We start from the raw sequence: 20,702 nt of genomic DNA on the forward strand, positions 1-20,702 counted from the left end.
AATTTGTTCTTCTGGGAGCTCCAATATTACCTTCTTTTATTTTTTTAAGTCAGAAAACTGTAATAACACCTGGACAGAGTCAATATAAACAATTTAAGGGGAAGTTTATACATGATATTTTCTAAAGCTTTTAAATGTTCCAAAAGATTTTATCCTTAAAACTCAGTTTAAACAAACAAAAACTTCACCCTATTTAATCCTCAGTAACTAGACTACTGACTCATTTTATCCACACCTCCAAATCCTTTCAACCACTTAAGAAACTAACAAGCAGATGCTCACATGGATTCTGACTGTAGGCCTATCTTTCCATGTGCAGACCCTCCCATCCCTTGCACCTTCCTCTCTGTCTCTTTAACTGCAGTGACTCATTGCCTGAGCTTCACTTTGGTCTATGGTTCACAAAGTTAGTCAGCTGCACAGAGAATCGGAGATGCTGAAACCGCCAGCATTACCTTCTGAAAGGTCCTCTCTGACTCCTCACCCCTCCCCTCCCTGGACATAGTCCACTCAGCTGAACCTTGAACTCCTTCTTAACACCTGAAGACCCTCACCATCCCCTCTGCATTTCAGTCCTCCTCTGCTGGACTGAGAGCTCAAGGACATGGAGCCTGCACCTGGCTTGCTTACGTCCATGTCCTTGCATACAACATGGGCTCTAGGCCTAAAGAAGGGCTTTAATGTACTTGTTTGCTTGGATGAACTAATGAGGGAGTGAGCAAATGAAGAAGGGAATTCAGCTCCATCTGCACACAGACATTTCTCTTCCAGACCCATGGCCTAAACCTAAACTTCAGAAAGTTTATGATTAGCCATGCTTCAGACAGTGAGAGGACTCTGAAGAAATTGACAGAGGAAACTGGAAAGGGTAATGTGGCTTTAACCCACTGTCATATCTTTTCATATATCATCCATATATATATTCAAAGTGATCTTCTTCCTAAAGGATGGAAGCTGAATTAACTGAAGGAAAAGTGTACTGGAATCACAGATGGAAATAACTGGTCAAAGCAAAGGAAATGATGTGAAAGTTTGTGCAGAAGGGGACTTAGAGAGAATGTGAGGGAAAGAATTGGTGACCCCTTGAGAAGGGCTCTCATCCAACACCGGGGCTGTTGGTGACAGAGCAACATTTTCTACCACCGCATTTACTGTTTTGACAATACCCAGGTGTTTTTGCTTTATTCATAGATTAGACTCAACTTTTTGGCTTCAACATAGAAAGTACTTTTTCTCTTAAAAGCAACTATAGGGACTTCCTTGGTGGTCCAGTGGTTAGGACTCCGTGCTTTTACTACAGGTTCAATCCCTGGTCGAGGAGTTAAGATCTCACAAGCCGTGTGGTGTGACCAAAAATTAAAAAAAAAAAAAAAAAAACTATGGCAAAAAAATAGTACAGAATACTTTTGAGGAACTGTAGCTTTTAGGAGAAACCAGGGTGTGGGAAAATGAGGAACTACATAGGAACCAGAACAACAGTGGTCTCCTCTACCCTCAACACACTAACACTCACATTCATAAATAGACACACATGTAGATGCTCTCATTCACACCCACCCCTCACACTCACAGACCCACACATATTCACCCACACTCACACCCACATACACCCCACACACCCATCTTCCACACACTCATGCCTTTACACTCACTCACTGCAATGGTGATTCACACATTGGAGTTTCACACCTAATCTGATGGTGTCAAGAGGTGGGGCCTCTGTGAGTTGATTAGGTCATAAGGGTGGAGCACCCATGGATGGGATCAGCACTCTCTAAGACCCTGGACAGCTGTCTAGCCCCTTCCATCATGTCACCATGTGAGGACACAAGAGAAGTCTGAGACCCAGAAGAGTGGTTTAGCCCTTACCTAACCATGCTGGCAGCCAGATCTCAGACTTCCAGCGTCCAGAACTGTGAGAAATTGATCTCTGCTATTTACAAGCCCCCAAACTATGGCATTTTATTAGATGTGACTAAGACACTCACATACAAGCACAGCATACATGCCTGCACACTCACACACGTACTCATATTTACACACCCACACAATCAGATCCCTCCCACGAATACAAAATTCACATGCATTCATACACATGTGCACTCATACACACACAACACACACACACACACACACCACTCCAGACACTCACACACCCTCACCACGGACCCGTCTCCCCTCCCTCCAGCCACCGCCCCCCGCCCCCAGCCTCTGCATACACCCGGGCTGTACCCATTCAGCATCAAGTTGTTCTCCTCTAGTGTAAACATACTAGAGAAATGAAAGGTCAGCTCTCGTTTCCCCAGCCGCAAGAGAAACGTGCTCTCTCTGTGTTCACAGGCTGATGGGGTTTTACTTGGGGCTTCCTTTGGTGCTGAAGCCCTGAATTCCCCTCTGCAGTGGCGGGGTGTCCCTTTCACTGGGTTTCCCAGTATTGATCAAAGTTAGAAAAGAAAAATCACCCATCACACGCATGTCTTCACTTCCCTTCCCCAGTGAGGTCTGACTGGGCCCCACCACAAAGCACCTGATCTGGCTGCAGGCTGCTCTGAGGTTTTGATGAGTTCCTCATGTCACAGCACTGCCCCGTCAGCTCCCAGTCCTGCCTGAGGGTGGCAAGAGGAATCCCCAGTCGGAGGAATGGGAGAGGGGTGGTTCCAAACAGAAGGGCAGTATTCCACCCAGGAAGGGCTCCCAGCAGCAGGCACCACATTACAGAAATCCTTGTGGGAAATCGCTTTCCCTCCCCAGACTGCAGTTTCCATGTTTGTGAAATGATTGCTGGAACTGCAGGCTGCTTAAATGCCCTCTGGCTCTAGAGCTCTGGGATTTGTGATTCTGGGGCCCAGAGCAGAACCACTCATCTCAGTAACTCTGGTCAGGGTTTAATTGCCACTTCCTGTGTAGGGCTGTTGAAGAAATCCAGGATTCAACAGAAAAGGACTAAGTCCTGTGTGTGCATGTGCTAAGCCACTTCAGTTGTGTCTGACTCTGTGTGACCCTATGGGCTGTAGCCTACTGGGCTCCTCTGTCCATGGAACTCTCCAGGCAAGAAAACTGGAATGGGTTGCCATTTCCTTCTCCAAGGGAATCTTCCCAACCCAGGGATCAGAACCCAAATCTCTTATGTCTCCTGCATTGGCAAGAGGGTTCTTTACCACTAGCGCCACCTGGGAAGGACTAGGGACTAAGTCCTGTAGCAACCCTGGAAAACAGAAGGCTGGCTCCAACTCTCCTTTTTCAGGCTGGACAATCGCTGAAGGTTTTGAAGGTGTCCTGTCATGATCACCATCTAGCACAAGGTTGTAGAAACTTCTAGTTTTTACATTTTTGGTTTCTTATTCAAATCTGTTCTGGTCCAAAAGATCCTTCTTGGGCCCACAATTTTGGCTCCACCAAAGAAAACCTTTTCTAACTTATAGACAAGAGATGCCATCAAGGTGGGCTGTCTCCAGAGCAGTTCCTCCTGTCCCAGAAGGTCCCTGCAGAGACATCTATCTGTCCTGGCCGAACTAGGAGCAATGTTCATGAGAGATAGGATGGACCAGAAGAGTTTTAAAGCCCTTTTGAATTTCAAGACTTCATTTTAGAACCTAAAGCTTTGTCAGAAACAGGGACAAGATTAAGATGAGCAGCAGAGAGGAATCCGCATATGGAAGTTTGCTAAACATTCAGTTCAGTTCAGTCACTCAGTTGTGTCCGACTCTTTGCGACCCCATAAATCGCAGCACGCCAGACCTCCCTGCCCAGTCTACCCAAACCCATGCCCATCGACCTGTTGGCTAACAAATCGTTATTTTGACTTTGCTCCGAGGCTGGTTTCAGGGTGCCTTGCTTACGCCTGTTCTAAATGCTCTTTGTGACAGAAAGAAACACAGGTCTAGCACTGGGTATGTTGCTTACACTCTTATGATAAAAATCATGTTGCAGTACCATCTAATTTTTCCTTGGCAGCCCCAGTGATTTTTCTGGGTTTGCACCTTCTCATTTACTTGTGCTTCCACCCCCCACCTTGAATTCTGCAGGTACTTTGATCATTACCCTCATTCTACCAAGAGAAACCCCAGAGTTGAGAGGAATGAAATGGGACCAGAACAGCATATTTTCAGATAACTGTAAAGAACATTTTTGGAGGCGGGATCTTTATACGGGATGAAGAATTTGCATTTTAACCAGTTGCTTACCTGTGAAAATGAAAACCAACAGCCAGGAATTGAGCTAGGTTCTTTTATACTATTTACAAATTATGGTTGCTCTAAATGCCTTGCTTTAAGAATAATCTTGCTATTAAAAATTCATTTTTTCAGATAAATTTTAAGCTGCAGTTTTAGTTTCAAAGTGAAGAACTTGATTATGACTCACCAAGCTATTTACAGTAGTCTCCTTTTATACCAGAGATTTTATGTGTGAGAGAGAGAAAGGGAAAGAGGGAGAAAGAGCTCATTTCTTAAAATTGAAGAAGACTGTAATTATCAAAATCTATCATGCTAACCCCATCAGAGGACTTTATTACTCTGACTTCTGGTTTCATGCTTGTCAGCTGCATAATTCCAAAACTGTTTATTTACCCTTAACTGGAAGACATGTCGTAAAAAGGACATAGGTTTTGAGAAATAAAACCTCTTCCTATAAACATGCCAATCAGTAGCTCAATTCAAACAATATATATATTTTAGGGGGCAAAATGAGTCATACTGTAGCAGAAAGAGCTCTGGATGGGGTTTCAGTCCCAGCTCTGCACTTAGTAGGTGGTTGACTTTGGGAAAAACCTCCTTTTTTGGACTCTCAGTTTTTTTCATGTGTTAATGGGGATACTATATGTATCTCTTAGGGTTTTTGTAAGGGTTAAGTGAAATGATAATGCCAGCTTTCAGCACTTTGTGAAACTTTTACATTCTGTCATAACATTAGGCCTCATTGTTTCCTGGAAGGTTGTTCTGTTTACCACTGTTTTATGACTATTCTTGAGGAAAGGCTGTTTTCTATTCCTATTCCTCTTATTTTCTACTATTATTAGTATTCCTGAGGTAGAGGAGCTTACTTTCCACCCGCTCACTTTTCAATGACCATAGAAAACATATTCCTAAATATCTATATCCACAGCTTTGCTCTCCCCTAAAATGAAAAAGTGAGGTGGTCACTGCTAGGCATACTGTATCTGTGGGGTGGGAGGAGAGGCAGAGAGGGAACAGAATCAGAAGAGAAGGTGTGGTGAATGGGGTCAGACGGTGGGCACACTTCGGGAAGGGAAGAGACCTTGATCTGACTGGAAGTGGAAGAGGGAAAGATATGACTGTGTGGAGGCAGGAAGTCAAGAGTCCTCACCCTTGTGTTGGAAAAGTAAATGACAGAGTCAACCATCATGAAGATCTGGCTGAGAAAATGAGTTCCAACACAGTCTCTGAAGCCTCATATCAAAGCAACCATAGAACAAGCTCTTCGGCCTTGAAACTTACCATTCAAATATGTAATTCTCTTCATATGTCAATTCTATCTCAATTAAAAAAACTAAATATACAGTTCTGAATTTTTAGTGGACACTGCAAGCTTACCTTCCAGAAAAGAGAAATCTGTTGTCTATGGTAGTCAATGTGCTGTCTCACATACCAGACATCGAGAATCCCGGCAGGCTCTGTTTTGAAGGGGAAAAAATCAGCTTCATACATATACACATATATACAAATACACAGTGTAAAAACTTTAAAAGTCAATTGGTTATTGATTAAATGATTCTTGGAGAGTAGAATTATAGGATAATTTCGATTTTCTTCATGTCCCAGTATTTTCCTTTTTCTTCTGTTAAATAATGAACATGCTTGACCACAGAAGTCAGAAAAAACAAAGTGCTGTAGTCCATGGGGTCACAGAGTCAGACATGACTGTGTGACTAAACAACCACCTTAAAAACAAACTTTTAAAAAGGACAAGGGGACATTACATTCTTAACTTACCCTTAAACATGTATTAGTAAAACAACTCAAAGAAAGTATACACGGTTAATTCTTTTTTGTTGGAATGCATAAAGAATTCTCAACAGGAAAACAGACATAAATCATGAGGAAAACATTTTTCAATCCTGTAAAATACAAAACACAAAGGCTGAACTTTGTGTTCATCTCCATTCCTGAATTTATGTTGGAGTATAATTATTTGGTTTTATGAGCATTAGACAATAATCTATTTGTAAGGAAGTCTGTCTCATTCATCTTAGTATTCCTCACATCCGCTGCAGTGCTTAGAATGTAACAGGCTCCCAGTTACTCTTTGTTAAATGATGAATAAGCAAATGAACAAACCAGGGAATACCATCTACTTGATGCTGAAACACAGGCTGAACTAGTAGAAGAAATAACCACCAATCCATAAAACAATGGTCAAATATGAACTAATTTAATTTGAGAAAGTCAACTGAACATATTTTTTTTTAAAGAAAGTGAATAATCAACTCCTATGTCTAAGTGTGTGTATGTATGTGTATTATGAGTGGATGAAATAGTTTTTTTCTCCCACTATCAGATTTGTTTTGATTTACAGCTAGGAGTGGAATCAATAGAAGCAATCCCTGAAAACAGGCTTCAATTGCGCCAACCTAACTTGTGTAACAGTGACTCTTAGAGTATATTAGGGTGAAGCTATCTTGGGGTTCCTTCTGGAGCAGCAAGTTCCATTTAACCAGCTGGGAATTCCCAGAAAGCTAAGTCCCACCAGGATGGCAGAAGACAAGCAGCCAGGAAGAGGAGAAGAGAAAGAAGGACAGGGAGGGGGCACATGTCCCAGCACACACCAAGGGCAGGCCCCATGTGGGCCCATTCAGTGACATCTCATGTCCTCCTCAGCCCCGTGATACACTAGCTTTGGTGCAGTGCTTAAAGTGTGAGCTCCAGAGCCAGGCCCTCTATGGGCATATCCAGGCTCTGTGATCCCGAACAATGCTAACCATGTCCTTAAGCCAGGTTCCTCGTCTGTCAAATGAGGATCATAATTCTACACATCAGATGGGGCTGTGTTGAGAATTTAAATGGAACATAACAGTGCTTACACATGTTAAGCGCTCAGTAAACTTAGCTGCTGTTGTTTTCTTCACTTGAAAACTGAAGTTCAAAGAAGTTAAGGAACTTGATCAAAGTTCCAGAACTAATTGGTGGAGAAGCTAGGCTCTGAACACAGCTCTGTTTGGTCTATGATCTTTGCTCTGCATCATGCAGTTGCCTGGCTCTGCGAAGGCTTACAACGTCTCTGTAAAACTTACGCCCTCCATTGGGTGCGCCTCTTTCATGTTCTAGTCTTTTCCTTTGTTACTTCCTTTTCCTGCCTCTCTCACCTTCATCTCTTTTAATTTCTAAACATTCACTTCTTCCCCTTCTCTTCTGACCAGTGGTAGTATTCACCCTTGCAGCGAGGACTTAATGGTAAGAAATGTGTACAGAAGACATTCTGAAAGTGCTCTCTATCCTTCAGGATTACAGGGACCCAGGAATCAAGCTCGGAACTTTTTTTCCTGCTAGTCCTTATGTAAAAAGGAAAAAAGCACAGGCAACAGAAAGGAAGGGGGCCTGGTGTTTATTGACCACCTACCACGTGCCAAGTAATCTCTGGACACTATATCCATGCTCTCACTTAATCCTCACACAGTGCAGAAGGAGCATATGATTAGATCTGTTTTGCAGCTGAGGACAAGGAAGCTGACAAAGGTCAAATGATTTACAGAAACTGCAGAGATGGTAATGGCAAAGCTGAGAGTTGGGCCCAAGTTTTGCTGTCTCCAAAGACCCTGTTACTGTTCACCGTGATGAGCAAAGATCTGAACACTCCACAAACTAGATGACCCAGACACTGACTACCCAGTCAGGATTTGGAAACTATGGTGTGCTCAGGGTCAAGGCCAGTGGACATGGTCCATGGTGTTACATGTCTTCAGTTAATTACATATAGGTAAGAAACTTAAAGGGAACACTCACCTCTCATTGCCATTCATTGCCTCTACAACCTACCAGATTATTACAGAGCTAAGAATCGAATTCAAGAGTCATATTTTCTTCAAAAGATAAATTGCAAGTGAAGCTGAAATTTTAATGGTGCCCACCTGCAGTGTAAGCCTCTATGGGAGAGAAATCATTAGCCAAATCTGTATGGGTTTCAAAGTGTAAAACTTCATGACTAGAAATGTCAAACTACTGCTGCGTAAAGCAATATAAGGGCTAATATTATAGAGAATCTTTGACATTCAACTGGCAAAGTCACTTGGGGGTCCTAACCTCAGTGTCATAAAAAAAAGTCAGATAAAAGTATCATAGGCAGGTAAGAAAAGGAAAGACAAAGGCCATTTGTCCCAAGTGACACACACAAAAAGGATGAGTACAAATGATAAAAAAAATATGAATATTGAGCAATGGAATCATTTCTTCTGAGATGAATGTACTATCAATGCGAAGAAAAAAACTGGGTTAAAGAGGAAGGAATCACCAATATAAAAAAAGAGGACATCCAAAATTAAGCAGAAGATCAGCCTAACTGCCCTCAAAGGATTCTTTCAACTCTGGTGGTGGCGGTTTAGTCGTTAAGTTGTGTCTGACTCTTGCGACCGCATGGACTGTAACCCACCAGGCTCCTCTCTCCATGGGATTCTTCAGGCAAGAATACTGGAATGGGCTGCCATATCCTTCTCCAGGGGATCTTTCCCACCCAGGAATCAAACCCAGGTCTCCTGCATTGCAGGCAGATTCTTTACGGACTGAGTTACAAGAGAATCCCAAGATTTGAGGATTCTATGAAACAGGACGTGTGGTAAGTAAATCAGAGCTAAGCCATGTGCTGCTTCTGAGATTAGCATCCATCTCGGAACCCAGGGTGAGTGCAAGGGTGTGGATGAGAGCAACTGAACTGCAAGTAGACAGCAATCCCTCTACAGAGGTTTTAGCAGGCAGTGGAGTAGAGTAGAAAGATCTCTAAGAACAGTGAAAATGGAGAATTTAACACAAAGTGAATATGAAAAAGGAGTACCTTGGGAGATTTCAGGTAGTGGACTAAATTGAACCCATGAGAATATTTTGGTCCAAGCCATGCTCCAGGCAGGGAAAGACAGAGCCAAGTAAATCGTCCACCACCTTGGTTCCTCAATGTCCACTCTTTGGACTGTGATACACTTCTCTAAATTCCAGTTTCAAACAACTCAAACAGATTCACAGATTCAAAACACCTACATGATTAAACAAGTTTCTTCATGGCAGACTCTTGCCTTCATATGTTACCACCTGCAAGTCTCCATGGGAAGCCCTCACAGACTCCGCCACCCCTCCTCCTCTTTGATAACTTTCAACACTTCGTTCACTCTCTCTTTTCACTCCTTTCTGTCACTATTTTTGGTGGCTCATCATCCACAGGGGTTGCTCCTTCCCAAAGGCTGGTGCTATAAGTCCCTCTACCCGCTGACTTCCAATGATCTGATTCTCTCAACTCATGTCTTTGCCTCACACTTCACTGAGCAAAAGGAAGCAATCAGACAGAAAGTCCCTAACATTTCCACCATGAAATCTTTCAAACTTCCCCATCAATTCCCTAACACATCACTTCTATTGATTTTACTGTGGATGAAGCTTTCCCTACTTCCATCACAGACCAACCCCTTGAGTTCTAGGTCCCATCCTCTTGCTTCATCACATGTATCTCTCCCACTATTATCCTATTTCCTGTATCATTAATCTCTTCCTCTCTGCTAGGTCCCAAAAATCACCTTATAAATATACTGTATTATCTCTGACCCTAAAACAAATTAAGGAATTTCTTAACGCTACATCCTACTCCAGTGAATTGTCACTGTCTTTACTCCCTCACCTCATATTCGCTCTCATTCAATGTCCCACAACTGCTCCTGTTCAGAAATCAATGCTGTTTTGTCAAATCTGATGATTACTTCTCTATTCTTATTTCACTGGATTTATTGGGAACACCTGACATAGCTGAAAATCCACCATCTATTTTTTTCTTTTTAAGAAAGATAATCTTTCAACATCCAGATCACAAGTGAAGAGCCTATTTCTTAACAGAAGCAGGGATGTTTCCTCTATCCTAAAATCGATGGAGGCATCATGTTAGAGTGTTCATGGGAAAAAAAATGAGTTGCAAAAGATTATATACTGCATATAATTTTGATCAAGCTCAAAACAAGCAACACTAATCACTGTTTAGAAATATATACATTTCTGAAAACTATGAGAAAAGTGTGATGATGACATAAATACACAATCCAGGACAGTGGCTACCTGTGGGGAAGTCTGACAGGGTAAGAATACATCAGTAATTTTACAACATTTAACTTAAATGATGAGTTTGTAAGTGTTCATTTTGCTGTTATGCTTTGTAATGAGAAAGTAGCTTAAACTAGGATAGTCAGAGTAGCAATGGAAGCAATGAATACATTTTGAATATGTTTAGGAGATTCAATGCTGATATGATGGAATGGGAGAAAAGGAGACTTTAAGGATAATTTCTCCACTTTTTGATTTGAATAACTAGGAATATGGTGGAGTCATTTACCATGAAAGGAAAGACTGAAACAGAGGCATTCTGAAAGCATTTTGCATTGGAGAAAAAACAATCTTTTTAGGCAATGTTGAGGTTTAGTGTATCTGTTGATATCTAAGTGAAGATGTAGAATAGGTGACTGGAATACAAATCTGAAGTTCTGGAGAGACTCCAGAACAGAAACTATATTCTTTCTTTCTCTTTACCTACCTATGTAGTTTTAGAGCCATGAGATTGAATGAGGTCAGCTGGGAAAAGAAAGAGACCCAATACAAAGCCCTATATATTGAGATTAAGAAGAGAAAGATGGCCAGCAAAAAAGACTGGGAAGAACTGGCCAAGAGGGTAGAAGAAAAATCAGGAACAAGAGATTTCACAGAACTCAACAGAAGCAAGTACTTCCAGGAGGTAATAGCTCTTTCCTTCTACTGCAGTACCTTGGAGACCGCATACTCCAGATGGTAGAAGGCCACAAGATTCCCTTTGGGCTTTGCAGCTTGTTCTTGGTGCCATCTCTTCCAGGAATTTTCCCTGATGTTCCAAGATAGACTGTAAGTCCCTGAATCTGAGGATCTAACTGGTTATCATTGTGTCTGAGTACCTGGCATAGTGCCTGACATATACACATTCCTCACAGATCATCCAGAGAAGTGTTTTTTACTCCCCACTGGCTTCTTTTGGAGGGTTTCATGGAAAGCATTTCTTCCCATTGGAATGATTACCATCTTGTCAAATAATTAAGCTTAGGCATTTACTTCTTCCAGGGTAGGTGTTGAGCTTAGAAGAGGCCACAAGAAGAATAAAAGAGGGTAAGGACACTCATTGGATCTTAAACATAACATTTTCCCTCTAATGAAAGTGTTTTTAGCTAAGTCCCTTGAGAAGGCAAAGAACCATTCATTCTCATTTCCTCAAGTCTTAGGCAAAAAGACACAAGCATGATATTTTCAAGTTTAGCTAATTTAGGAATCAGCAAACTATGGCCCATGGACCAAATCTGACTGGTTCCCTAGTCCCTGTTTCTGTATAGCCAGTGAACTAATAATAATAGCTTTCACATTTTTAGATGGTTGACAACCAATCAAAAGAAGGATCCTTTTTAGTGACATAAAAACTTTACAAAATTCAAATTTCAGTGTGCAAAAATAAAATTTTGGATACAGCTTTGTCTATGTATTTCTAGACTGTCAATGGCTGCTTGCATGTGATAACAGCAAATTTTAATAGTTATGACAAAGATCATAGGTCTGCAAAGCTGAAAATATTTATTATTTCAGCCTTGGAACTCTATAGAAAATATTTGCTGACTCCTAAGCTAGACTTATCATCTTGCTTGCTAACAGGTGGTAAAATAACCTCTAGTATTTAATTGTTCACCCCTAACTTATCCTAGCAATTGTTTAAAATCACAAGTGAATGAACAATTGTCTAGCTTCTCAATGGGAAGATGGGTGGCTGCAGCTATGTGTTTTCCCTCTTTGGGGATCTTTCACCAATTACCTATGCCATCACCATGATGGGGGAGGACTGCTCCTTTATTGCTCTGGCACTAGTGGGAGCGTTTAACACTTCCTTTATTAACTGCCCACAGTCAAGTTTACCAAGACCAAAGATACAAATAACACTTTGAAAAATGATGAAGAATGAATAGCTAGAAACACTTAATGTAGCTCTAAGGAAAGGTTCATCACCTTTATTTAGGAGTTTCCTCCTGGGTGTTCAAAATGATGAGGAAGCAGGGTACCCCAACACCTGGGCATTTTCTCAGGCATGTGAAGACACTATGCAACCCAAACTCAAGACCGTTTTCCCACTAGAAGCAAAATATGACTGCTCAGAAGCAAAATATGACTGCTCATTTCCCAGTATCAGGCCCACATTTGATGTATACTGATTGCTGGACTGTCTTCCTAAGCATAGGAATGTGATCTGTTTCCTTCCACCCCTTACTTAGTGGTCATTTTTTAAATGTTCTTCATGGAGGACTGTGACAAGAGTTTAATTTAATGACATGGAGAACGGCCATATGGAGTGAATAATGCCTTCATTCTCTACTGACATGCTATAAATAACTACACCCAAACCACTAAGAGATAACATATTGTGCTGTTTTGAGTAGCCAAGGCTACAAAGAAAGAGCTCTATCATAATAACATTGCTCAGTTTTAGACAGTAACTAAAAAAAAAAAAAAGCTTACTAGTATTTTTTTTTAAATGCCAAGTTACATTTGCATACATATCCCAAGGGTTAAAAGGAAGAAGTGTTAAAAAAATTTCACACCTTTTAGGTTTACATCAGTTGGTGTTTCATACAGAAACTGATGACAGAAAGAGTGGTAAGAGGTGAAAACCATGAAGCTTAGAGTAAGAGAAAAGAGATCTTACAACAACCCACAGAAAGATCAAACACAAAAAAGGGAGATTCAGACAGAGAGGAAGTCAGCAGAGCTTGGTCAATGTGCGTATTTCAGAGTATGGGTTTCTCTCTTTGTGAATGTTTGCAACTACTCTGAATAAGCCAGCTTCCTTGGTTCAATTCATAACCATCCACGAGTTCATAAACACAACAAGTTGCTACATTCATTGTTATGGTGGTGGTTTATTATATAGGATATGAGAAAGTTACCATTCTGCCTTGATGGGTTTTTAATTCAACAGATAAACACTTGAAAAAAAAAGAAAAAACTTTTCACACATCTCTAAGCAGGTCATTATCAAGTGTGAGTAAAAATGACAAGAATTTATGAGCCCAGAGTTTCCCTATTTTATATTTTAGCTTAATGTGATACAACTTAACTTCTCAGACTATATACTACCTTGGACTTGCACAAAATATATGGCTTACATCCAAGAATTTTATCTGTACAATGTATATATTCTAATCCTTAAAGCATTTTAAAAATGCATCACTTTGACATGTGTAACGAAAGGATAACAGAAGTAAGCTCTGGATTTTAAAACTGACACACATTCAAAGAGAGAACAGTGGCTCAACGTTAAAACATTATTATCATAAAATGAGAGGAAAAATTATAATTTGTTGAATGAATTCATTTATAAACATTTTTAGAGAAATGAAATTACTGTTAAGAATGAAGGAAGTGTAAACAATTATTCTGATTTATATATTATTTATTTGATTAATAGTTTATATCCATGAAAGTCATTCGATGTCATCAGTTACCAAAAATCACTAGTAGCTCACAGAAAATGAATGTAGCTTAGTCATGAGGCTAGTTTACATGCACAAATATCTGTAAGTTTCACAAATAAGCACTTAGCTTTTATGCCATTAATGGCTGAAAATCTCCAGATTATAAAGCAATGGATTATATGCCGATTATTTTTCCTCCGAGACAAATTTAGACAAATTATGAAGTTGTATATTGTATCACTGAGTGCTTTCGAAAACTAATACTCAAACGGCTATTTCTTATGTCTCCAAAGATTTAGAAGAGGCATAAAATTCATATAAACATTTTTTCTTTAATAAAATATTTGATTCAGTTCAGTTGTTCAGTCGTGTCCGACTCTTTCCGACCCCATGAACCGCAGCATGAACTTCAATGAAAAGTCATCCCAATAATTATAAAAAAAAAAAAAGCTCATCAGACTGAAAAATATATTTGACCTCCTGTTCATAGCTATGGGCAGTCTATGGTACTCATGTGAGAAGTGAGTATCAAAGTTTGAAGAAGTGCAGGGCTGTAATATTTGGAAAAGAGGATTGTTGGATGTTAAACTTTATTTTACAATGTTATGTCTTTTCTCAAGCTTTTAGTATGGCTTGTAAAGCCATATTAATTTTCATAGAACCCAAAAGGCACGATGCATCAAGGTTTATTGATAAAGGAATGAAATTAATTACTAGTCATAGCTTTGTGGAATAAGAGAGAGTAACTGAAGTAGTAAGTGAAATAGAAGTAAGAGATAAAATCAAACAGAGGCATAAAGCTTGTAACCAATGTGATAATATGTGACAAACAGGAGTAGGACTTAACTAATGTCAAAAATTTCCAAGAAATATAAACATATCTCTCTGGACAGCTTCAATACTTAAGCTGATGTTAAAATGAGCTTGTTAATTAATGCACTGTTTTGATTTAGTATCAGTACTTTAGAGTCTATTCTAAGGAAATTATTACATCTTCCTCTCTCTCTCTCTCTCTCTCTCTTGTCTTTCACACATTTTATCCACCCCTCCTTCCCCGCTCCCCCCCCACCCCACCTTTTTTTTTGGACACTACCTTCTTCTGGTGTTTGTGTTCGCAATGATTCACTCCAATCACTCCAGCTACCTTTATAAAGATGTAGCTTAGAGGAAATCTGAAATTCATATTCTGTAAAGGGTTTCAGATCCAGCAAGTCATGTCTTCCTTTGGCATTCGTGGCATTAACCTTGAAACCAACAAGATTTTTTTTAAGTGCCTGTTAATACTAAATTAATTAAAATAAAGGTAAGAAAACCAAACTAGAAGAAAACCAAACTAGATAACCCTTTTTACTTTTCAAATTTGTCATTCAATGAGAAGAAATATAATGACTGGGTTACTGAATACATATGATGTTAACCTGAAACAATAGAGTCTCATTAGAAACACAAAGACAAAAAAATTCATGGATCTAACAACTCATCTATATAGATTCCAAGGGGGATCCAGAAACCAGCTTTGAAACAAGTAAAGACTGAAAACTACTTGTTTTCAAAAAGGCCTTGAAAAAGTTTGTTTCTAACTAGATATTATTTTTTATTTGGCCACAATTAGAATGTAATAAATGTTTTAACACAGACATAAAACTGGCTCCAAACAGAAAAATTTAATTATATAAGAAAATTATTAAATGGCATGCTGCAGTCCTTGGGGTCGCAAAGAGTCGGACACAACTTAGTGACTGAACAACAACAACAATATATAAAAATTTAATTATTTTACCTTTCTATACGTGGAACTAGGGCTTCCCTGGTGGCTCAGATGGTAAAGAATCAGGAAGATTCCCTGGAGAAGGGAATGGCAACCCACTCCAGTATTAGTGCCTGGAGAATTCCATGGACCAAGGAGCCTGGTGGGCTACACTCTACAGGGTCACAAAGAGTCAAACATAACTGAGAGACTAATATTTGAATAGGGTAAAATTCGCTCAGTCATGTCCGACTCTGTGACCCCAGGGAATAGTCCATGGAATTCTCCTATGTGGAACCGATCCTTTGTTATTATTATAGGCACTACATTTTACCAAAATACTGGAAAGAATAATAATCCTACATTTTTGTTGTAAAAATTTAATGTTCAATATTACATCAAAGTGTAAAGTTTTATCTTGGAATATTCAATTTAGATAAGCCTCTCAACATTCCCTAATATTTCTTTTTCCAATAGGTTAAAAAATTACTAGAATGTGAGACTCCCTGGTGGTGTAATGGCTAAGACTCTGTGCTCCCAATGCAGGGGGCCTGAGTTCCATCCCTTGTCAGGGAACTAGATCCCACATGTGGAAACTAAAACCCAGTGCAGCCAACTAAATATATAAATAATTTAAAAGAAATTACTAAAAAGTAATAATGGAAGTAATAATGGGGTATGGAGTAGAACAACAAGGAAAAGTGAATATTTACTACAAATAAATCATAGAAAATTAGCGTGGATTTACAGAAGCTTATGGCTTAAAAAATTTCAGCATCAATCAAATTTTAGGATATTTGTTTTCATTTTTTTTTGACGCATGGTTTATGGGATTTTAGTTTTCCTACCAGGAATCAAACCTGGACCCTTGGCAGTGTCCTAACCACTGGACTACCAGGGAATTCCCTAAGATACTTCTCAATAAACAGAAGTGTACATGATTGACTGATATGTCTCACATGTATATGTGTACTTTTGGGCTAAATATTCTTAAACTCTGTATTTTGCTGGTATGAAAAAAGACATCTGGGCGGTGCTACTAAGAATTTCTCCCTGGTTTCCCCTTCACTCTAGAGACTATTACCATATTCCAGGATCTGCTGTTAATGGGCCGATATCTGAGTCGATTGAGCAGCACCAGCCCCTCATCTCTCCACAGAAGGGTACACCTGTTCACGGAAGCATTTACGAATTTGATTCTGATGTCCCACGGAGGAAGAGGCCTCACTGGCAACCAGAACAAACAAAAGAGTGTGAGTCAGGCTCCATGGCTGGAAATTATAATTACATGAGCTATAAAGAGTTGAACAAGTCTCATTTCTAAAATGCACAGCCACCAACTTGGTGAAACAGGTAAGAGTAGTCCCTTGCTTTTAGAAGGAAGAAAAAATTGGATTGACTTCTAAATCATTAAAGTAATTCCCTTTAATCTTCCCTAAAAATCTACCCATTTTTATACAGATAAACTACCATAAACATCACTGATAATTTGGATTTCATTTAACTCAATGATTTAAAGAAAACCAATGTGCCAAACCCAAGAGTTTCAATGGCTGAGAAGGTAGAGGTGTGGCTAGTGGTGATCATATCAGAAGGAGAAAAAATGTTGGTAGGAAAAGTCATAGGAAAGAGACACAGCAACAGAGGAATAAGAGAAGAAGAGGGAAAGAAGGTGGCTAGAGATGAATGGTCAATGTAAAGAGAAGGAAGGCAAAATGGGCAAAATTGTGATAGCAAAATGTATAGTAGACGCTGACATACATCATTTACTATACTGTACCGTGTGTATGCAATGAGATGCTTTGGGAAGAGAGAAGAGAGACATGTGGTGTGAGGCCAGAACTTCAGGCAGGCCATAAGCTCAGTGTTACCTGGGAATGCCTGGAATTTGCCTCTGATTCAACTGGGCCAATTATATTTGCTCAGAAATGTGCTGGGACTGGCTAACTCCAGCTCCCAAGCTGATAAGAGGGGTAAACATAAGTATTCTCTGAGGAAGATGCATTGGTACACGGATACACTTTACTTATAGTTTGCACCTGGCTGCTTCAGCCCTGCAGGCCCACACGCAGCCTTATCTTAGAACAATGGAGTAGCCGTGACCCTGAAAAGACACCTCCACCGTGAAAGGCTTACACTAAGCTTCTTGAACAACCTCACATGACCCTCTCCTCACTCAGAAAGTATCACTGGCAGCCTATGCCTTCAAAGGATCTGAAACCAGCGGGCTCTTATTTTTCCAACACAGAGAATAATGTTGCATATTCCATTTTGTACAACCATGTCTCTATAGCGCTAGAGACCTACATCCTTTGCTTACATCAAAGACACATCTATCCTTTGTCTACGCCTACTGGCCACTCTCCATGAACCACTCTCCCTTTTGAAACCATCACACAAGTGATTCTAAAAATAATGTTCACAGGCTAAGATCAGCACCTAAAAAAGTGAAATAATACATACCTATGTCCAACAGTGTGAATGAGGATGGAAATGAAGAAGCACTCCCAAGACTATTGATAGCAGTAACCTTGACTGTGTAACTAGATTCAAGTGATTCAGGGGTTAGGTTGATTTCAAGGTCCAAATGATCACAATAGTGATCATTACATTGCTTTTGCCAAGTTAAATTTTTTGGTCCATTTAACCTGTAAATGAAAGATGCTTGTGTTTAGTGAGACACTTTATGTGCTGTTGCCTCCTTTTAGCACAAAGGAGCAAAATGTTCAAGTATCGAAAATTCTTGATATGTTTTATTAGGGGATATACCACGGGGATATTTGTATTCTGTGGTCATAGGACCACAGTTCACCCCTCTTTTTTTTTTTTTTTTTGATAGGAATGAAATGCTTTTTGACATTCATATGGGTGAGTAATGATCTCTACACTGCATGCATGTGTGCCCAGTCGCTTCAGTCATCTCCGATTCTTCGTGACTCCACGGACCACAGCCCGCCAGGCTCCTCTGTCCATGAGATTTTCCCAGCATGAATACTGGAGTGGGTTGCCATTTCCTCCTTCAGGGCATCTTCCTGACCCAGGTATCAAACCTGCCTCTCTCCTGCATTGCAGGTGGATTCTTTTTTTTTTTTTTTTAATAATTTTATTTATTTTTGTTTGTGCTGGGTCCTCATGTCTGTATGCAGACTTTCTCTAGTTGCAGTGAGCAAGGGCTACTCTTTGTTGCAGTATGCAGGCCTCTCATTGCAGTGGCTTCTCTTGTTGCAGAGCACAGGCTCTAGAGTGCGCAGCTTCCGTAGCTGTGGCATGTGGGCTCAGTAGTTGCGGATCCTGGACTCTAGAGTACAGACTCAACAGTTGTGGCACATGGGCTTAGTTGCTCTGAGTCATGTGGGATCTTCCTGGACCAGGGATCGAACCTGTGTCTCCTGCACTGGCAGGCAGATTCTGTACCTGCTGAGCCATCAGGGAAGCCTTGAATCCCAAAATCGTGGCTGACCTCTTTGCTCCTTAGGACAGAGTCTATCATCTAGAGGATCCATGGCCACCTTGGCATTTACTTCACAGAAGTGCCAGATCCAAGTACAGATCAGAACCCTAGGCCCCACTTCCTTTCCCCTATCTTCTCCTCACTTAGTCACAGCCCTACCAGCTAGATCTCTGGATGGGATTACAGAATTAATTCCAAGGGAAAGAATTTCCCAGACTCTCTCTTTTTGTAAACTCTCAGGTCAGATTGTTGCTGTTGTTCAGTCACTAAGTCGTGTTCAACTCTTTGTGACCCCATGGACTGAAGCATGCCAGGCTTTCCTGTCCTTTACTATCTCCCAGAGTCTGCTCAAATTCATGTCAAATGAGTTAGTGATACCATCCAACCATATCATCCTCTGTCACCCCCTTCTCTTTCTGTCTCAATCTTTCCCAGCATCAGGGTATTTTCGAGTGAGTTGGCTCTTCACATCAGGTGGCCAAAGTATTGGAGTTTCAGCTTCAGCGTCAGTCCTTCCAATGAGTATTCAGGACTGATTTCCTTTAGGATTGACTGGTTTGATTTTGCTGCCCAAGGCACTCTCAAGAGTCTTCTCCAGCACCACAATTCAAAAGCATCAAGTCTTTAGTGCTCCACCTTCTTTCTGGTCCAACTGTCACATCTGTACATGACGACTGGAAAAGCCATAGCTTTGACAATGTGGACAACAAATGTGGACATTTGTTGGCAAAGTGATGTCTCCACTTTTTCATATGCTGTATAGGTTGATCATAGCTTTTCTTCCAAGGAGCAAGTGTCTTTTAAAAGGTGCTTTAAAAAGACAGTCCTCCAGGGCTAGTGCAAAGCTACCACAAAAAAGAGTCTATTTATAAATCATGACCCAAGAGTCCGCAGCTGCAAAAGAGAGAAGTTTAACCCTATACAGCAGGGAAGAACATCCATAATGTGGGCCTTGGATGCCCTGAAGAGATCTCTGAGTCAGTCCTAAGACATAAGTTCTCACACTTTAGATGAATGAACCAGTTTTACTAGAATTTTTTAAGTATCTAAGTATCTGGAGGTGTTTACTGCTTCTTCTCTCAGTAAAGCTAGAACTGTTAGATACTTCTAAATGTCATCTAAGAGAAGACCTACCAAAAAGCTGCAAATATAGTCTTACTCACTGTAAAGTGTATGCAGTATACAGGTGGGTGTCTCGTCCTCTGTCCCAGGCGCAGGTCACAGTTCCACGTTCTCCCTTCTGTATACAAGATAAGTTTCGAGGCTGTTCTGGAACAACTTTTTTTAAAAAAAGAATAGAACTACCTATTTTAATCAGCACACATGTGATATTTCAATTACATTATTGTTATTTGCCAACAAGATAACAATACTTCCCCTATGTCTCCCATACCCAGATGAGCTGGGAGCTATTTCAAATCCCATCAAGTTCAAATGTACTTCCTAGGCATGAATTTGTTCTAATAACAATTGTAATAATAATGGATATGGATCAAACACTTACTATATTCCAAGTCTATACTAAGTATTTTATGAGTGGTTTTTCTCAATTGGACATTATAGCAGCTGCATCAAGTACATACTATTATTATCATAATTTTATCAAAGAGGACACTAAAAGATGAAGTATCTTGCCCAACATTACGAAACTATGAAGTGGCAGAATCAGGGCTCCAGCCCAGGAGTGGCTGACTTGAGTTCAAGCCTTTCACCATCATATTCTATTATTTCCCCTGACAAGTGAACATTCAGTGCTAGTTCCAATACCCTGGGTGATGATGAGTTTACATTTTTAGAATGAAGCTCATTCAAATATTAGAAACTTTTAA

General features: G+C 40.2%; 1 protein-coding gene across 3 annotated transcripts in view; it reads right to left on the minus strand.

Moving 5' to 3' along the window:
* IL12RB2 (interleukin 12 receptor subunit beta 2) overlaps window positions 1-20,702 on the minus strand; it is an 88,296-nt gene that overhangs the window by 50,933 nt on the left and 16,661 nt on the right. For all 3 annotated transcript variants that reach the window (XM_070467973.1, XM_070467971.1, XM_070467972.1), the window contains exons 4-8: window positions 20,037-20,151; window positions 17,886-18,070; window positions 16,507-16,649; window positions 14,769-14,919; window positions 5,553-5,632 (exon numbers count right to left, since the gene is read on the minus strand). In XM_070467973.1, coding sequence (XP_070324074.1) covers window positions 5,553-5,632; window positions 14,769-14,919; window positions 16,507-16,649; window positions 17,886-18,070; window positions 20,037-20,151 — 674 coding nt within the window. The remainder of the gene's footprint in view (window positions 1-5,552; window positions 5,633-14,768; window positions 14,920-16,506; window positions 16,650-17,885; window positions 18,071-20,036; window positions 20,152-20,702) is intronic.

This window comes from Odocoileus virginianus, chromosome 5 (assembly GCF_023699985.2).
Source record: "Odocoileus virginianus isolate 20LAN1187 ecotype Illinois chromosome 5, Ovbor_1.2, whole genome shotgun sequence".
In the NCBI taxonomy this organism is placed as follows: domain Eukaryota; kingdom Metazoa; phylum Chordata; class Mammalia; order Artiodactyla; family Cervidae; genus Odocoileus; species Odocoileus virginianus.